Below are 4,275 nucleotides of genomic sequence, written 5' to 3' on the forward strand. Positions count from 1 at the left end.
ACATCCTGAGTTCATCAAAAATGTGTTTCCGCATTCTACAGTAACATAAACCCAACATTATAACTTATTTCTAAACTAGACAGGAACCCTCAAAAGCCAAGGCCCACCATAAAAAGCCTGAGTGCCCAAGGGGACAGCGCAGAAAAGAGGACTGTTCAGCTCCGGGAAAGAACAGGGGACAGTAGAAACATCATTGAATGCTAAATCTATGAAAGGCAGAAACAAAATCTTTGGTCAGGGTTGGAAAACATACTAGGGCATTGTTCATAGAATGTTAGTTATTCCCTAAAGGCTCATTATATTTGTCAAAATTACAGATCACATGTATCGTGTAACATTAATAGGTTTACTTTAACTTCAATTTATACTAACATTTTTATTTCTAGTTTAATTGGCTACAGAAAATCATGTACGTGAAATTGCAGATGAAATTGTGTATTACAATGCATATATTATATATATATTTTATAAAGAAAGAGTGAGAGACACACAGAGAGACAGAGAAAAAGAGAAATAACTAAAGTTGGAAAATTCAAACTCTACCGAGCCAAAACCCTGCTGAAGGCCAACAGGCAGGGGAATTATCTCTTACCAGGAGAGGGTGAGTCTTGTTCTATTCAGGTCTTCAATGCACTGATGAGAACTACCCACCTTATAGAAGGCAACCTTTTTTATTCAGTCTACTAATTTAAACATTGCATGTGCCTGCTAAGTCACTTCAGTTGTGTCCAACTCTGTGCGACCCTGTGGACGGTAGCCTGCCAGGCTCCTCTTACCTTATCCACAAACAGCCTTAGAGAAACACACAGGATAGTGTTTAAGCAAATATCTGGGCACCCTGTGCCAGTCAAATTCACTCATAAATGAACTATCAAACCTTCCAGCACACTGACAAATTTCATAAAGAAAGCAGAGCAGGAAATAGGATCATTTGATTTATATTCCACTGTGACTGATATGGAAAATCTTTTAACATTTTAAAATAGATTTTTAAATGAATTGAAAGTATAATAAAATTATTATTAATGATTAAGATGTTATGCATGAATGGCAATTAACTATACTGAATGAATTATTAATACAGTGATTTGAAATGGCAACCCACTCCAGTACTCTTGCCTGGAGAATCCCAGGGACAGAGGAGCCTGATGGGCTGCCGTCTATGGGGTCGCACAGAGTCGAACACGACTGAAGTGACTTAGCAGCAGCAGTAGCAACTTTCGTACATGATTAGATGTTTGAATGGCATTGCTTTCTAGATTAGGTTTTCCAATCATTTCAAAGGGGCAGGAAGCCAGAAATTCTGAACAATTCTCTAAGCTTTGTTCAAAAGTGGAAGAAATACAGAGGGGCCACTTGGGAGAAATTATGCAGGAGTAGATGGTATGTCAAGTTGGGGAGTTAGGAGCAAAAAGCTTTGTTTTCAGTTGTAGGTCTAGGGTCTAAGTTGCTGGAACATCTGAATTATTTTATCGGTGATGTTACACTCGTATTGAATTCTCTGTGATCCAAGGTAAAATAGATTTATAAAGGTCAGAGGGATTTGCTTGATGTCCTGCTTTTTATGGAGTGTGGCAGTGAAAGGAAGATTCTAGAGGTCACCATTTCACTGAACACATCTAAGTATCATGATGGGAAGGCTACCGAGCTGGAAAATTCAAACTCTACTGAGCCAAAATCCTGCTGAAGGCCAACAGGCAGGGGAATTATCTTTTACCAGGAGAGGATGAGTCTTCTTCTATTCAGGTCTTCAATGCATTATAATTATTCCAAAATTTGTTTACTGTTTGAAAGAACCAAGCAATATTTTCAGTTGTTACTTTGATTTTATGAAAATAGCATCTTTAAGAAAACCCATCATAAGTTCTGAAATTCTGTGTAAGCTCACAAGCAATTCCCATCATCATTATCTCTCATGAAGTCTGAACAGGACAAGAAGAAAGGAGACTTAGATTAGCAGGCCATGGATCAAGGGGGAAATCATTATAAGAAGAACTTGAGGTAGAGAGAAAGCTGTCACCAGGGAGCCAGGCCCTTTTCAACTCAGTATGTGCTGCAAAATGGCAACCAGTTCAAGTGGAACAAGATAGGAAGTTTTATAACTCAAGGAAGGTGAAAGATAGAAAAGAGCCATCTTCCTCAAACAAGAAGGGGAGCCTTTGACTACAAGTTAGAGAACCTGCCAAATCCTCCCACTGCTGAAAATCCCTGAGAGCTAAGGCAGAGACTCTCTGAGTCATGAGAACATAATCCAGTGAGGAGATCCTAGAGCAGGATGTTTCCTCTTTTCAGAGTCCCTGTCAAGCCACTTATGGATGGATTTGCATTTTGCTTGGGAAATGACTGAACCAGGCCAGTTGTGGCAGCTCCACTTCCCCTGGGAGGGGCAGTAAGGCCCAATAAAAAGGCCCTCTGCTGCACCACAACCATCCTCCTGCTACTCAAGTCCCGATTGATTTTGGAGAAACTGGTGAGTCTGATCCTTCGGTTCTACTTTGTTCTGGGGCTCCCAATGTTGAATTTATGCTGGAGAGAGCAAATATGCTGTGTCCAAAGTTATGATCGTATTTAATGCTACTTTGTTGATGGTTGACAGGAACTTGAAATTTCTGCCCAATGATATACTGTATTTATTAAGTTTCTGGAACAGAGTTTGAATTCTCTTATTTAAAAATAAAATAAATATGAAGTTTTTGACATGAAGAGGTAAGGACAAAAGTACTTTTCCGTTTTCTGTAGTTTTTGGTATCCCTTCACTCTGGTACAGAAGCATTTATCTTAGAAGGTGTAGAGCCCTTGTATCCTTCCCGGTGAATCTTTGCTCTGTACACAAGTCATCCTGTTCAGACTTCATGAGAGATAATGATGATGGAAATTGCTTGTGAGCTTACACAGAATTTCAGAACTTATGATGGATTTTCTTAAAGATGCTATTTTTATAAAATCAAAGTAACAACTGAAAATATTGCTTGATTCTTTCAAACAAAAACCAAATTTTGGAATAATTGTATGAGAGAAGGTTTTCTTCTGACTAATTAAATACTCTCTTGATGATGGAGGGAGAAGTCATAAATTTGTGAAAAAGAGTAGAAGAAATTAAGCACGTTAGAGACTACACAGATTCTATCTGATGGTATTATATAAGCTCAGACTTTTCTCCCTGTAGCAATTCCTTCATGTGAACACTGTCATTTAACTTCTTTCAGATTCGAAGACTCCAGAAAGATGTCTTATCAGCAGCAGCAGTGCAAGCAGCCCTGCCAGCCACCTCCAGTAGTGTGCCCCCCCAAGTGCCCTGAGCCCTGCCCACCTCCAAAGTGCCCTGAGCCCTGCCCACCTCCAAAGTGCCCTGAGCCATGCCCACCTCCAAAGTGTCAGCAAAAATGCCCTCCTGTGCCACCTCCCCAACAATGCCAGCAGAAGTGCCCACCAAAAAGCAAGTAGAAGCATCAGCTTTTATCTGGTCAGGAAAGGATGAGGACAACTGACTCACCCAGCTCCACAGCTCCACCTTCATCTTCTCTTCAAAGCGGGTCATGGATACAGAAGAAGCTTCTCCATCCTTCAGCCTGCAGTATGCCTGTGGGGACTCTTGACAGCCAGAGGTTTACTTCCTGAGGCTGCTACATCACTTGTGTCTGGGAAGACAGCTGAGAAAACACAGTGCTTCAGAGAGAAGAGCAGCAGCTCTCCTCCTGGGCACTATCAGAAGGTTCTCTCCATCTTCTGTGTCTGTCTGTCACCTGGGCAGGGGTTTCTACCAACTAGACTATTGTTCCTTGTTCTCCACTTCCTGAATAAACTATAGTTCTCTTTTGTGATGGCAAAAATGTTTTCTTTCTATTAAAAGCACTTATTGCAATAGCATCTTGTGTTTGGGTTTATCGCTATCCTTTGATCCTGAAGTTCCAGCTCCCACAATCAGTGTTGTCTGAATTGTGAGTAATATCAGAGATCCTTTCTGATCTTCCCTGATGGGTCAGTGGTACAGAATCAGCCTGCCAGTGCAGGAGACATGAGTTCGATCCCTGGTCCGGGAAGATCCCATGTTCTGTGGAGCAACTAAGCCCACGGGACACAACTATTAAGCCTGTGCTCTAGAGCCCAGGGTCCGCAACTACTGGCGCACAAGCTGCAGCTACTGAAGTCCAAGCACCCTAGAGCCTGTGCTCCGCAGCAAGAGAAGTCAGTTCCGTGTAAAGTCCGCACACCGCAACAAGCAGCAGCCCCGACTCATCACAACTAGAGAAAAGCCCATGTAGCAGTGAAGACCCA

The 4,275-nt window shown here is 41.7% G+C and overlaps 1 protein-coding gene across 1 annotated transcript; it reads left to right on the forward strand.

Annotated features, from left to right (window-relative positions):
* The first annotated feature begins 2,428 nt into the window (after window positions 1–2,428).
* Window positions 2,429–3,867, forward strand: LOC121815979 (small proline-rich protein 2E-like). The gene is made up of 2 exons (XM_060402009.1): window positions 2,429–2,470; window positions 3,207–3,867. The coding sequence occupies exon 2, from the start codon at window positions 3,226–3,228 to the stop codon at window positions 3,442–3,444; it is 219 nt and encodes a 72-aa protein (XP_060257992.1). The 5' UTR covers window positions 2,429–2,470; window positions 3,207–3,225; the 3' UTR covers window positions 3,445–3,867.
* Window positions 3,868–4,275: the final 408 nt, after the last annotated feature.

The sequence above is a fragment of the Ovis aries genome, chromosome 1 (genome assembly GCF_016772045.2).
Source record: "Ovis aries strain OAR_USU_Benz2616 breed Rambouillet chromosome 1, ARS-UI_Ramb_v3.0, whole genome shotgun sequence".
Classification (NCBI taxonomy): Eukaryota; Metazoa; Chordata; class Mammalia; order Artiodactyla; family Bovidae; genus Ovis; species Ovis aries.

What these genes read in the sequence shown, in the direction of transcription:
- LOC121815979 (XM_060402009.1), top strand. Translation starts at nt 3,226, where the DNA reads ATGTCTTATCAGCAGCAGCAGTGCAAGCAGCCCTGCCAGCCACCTCCA.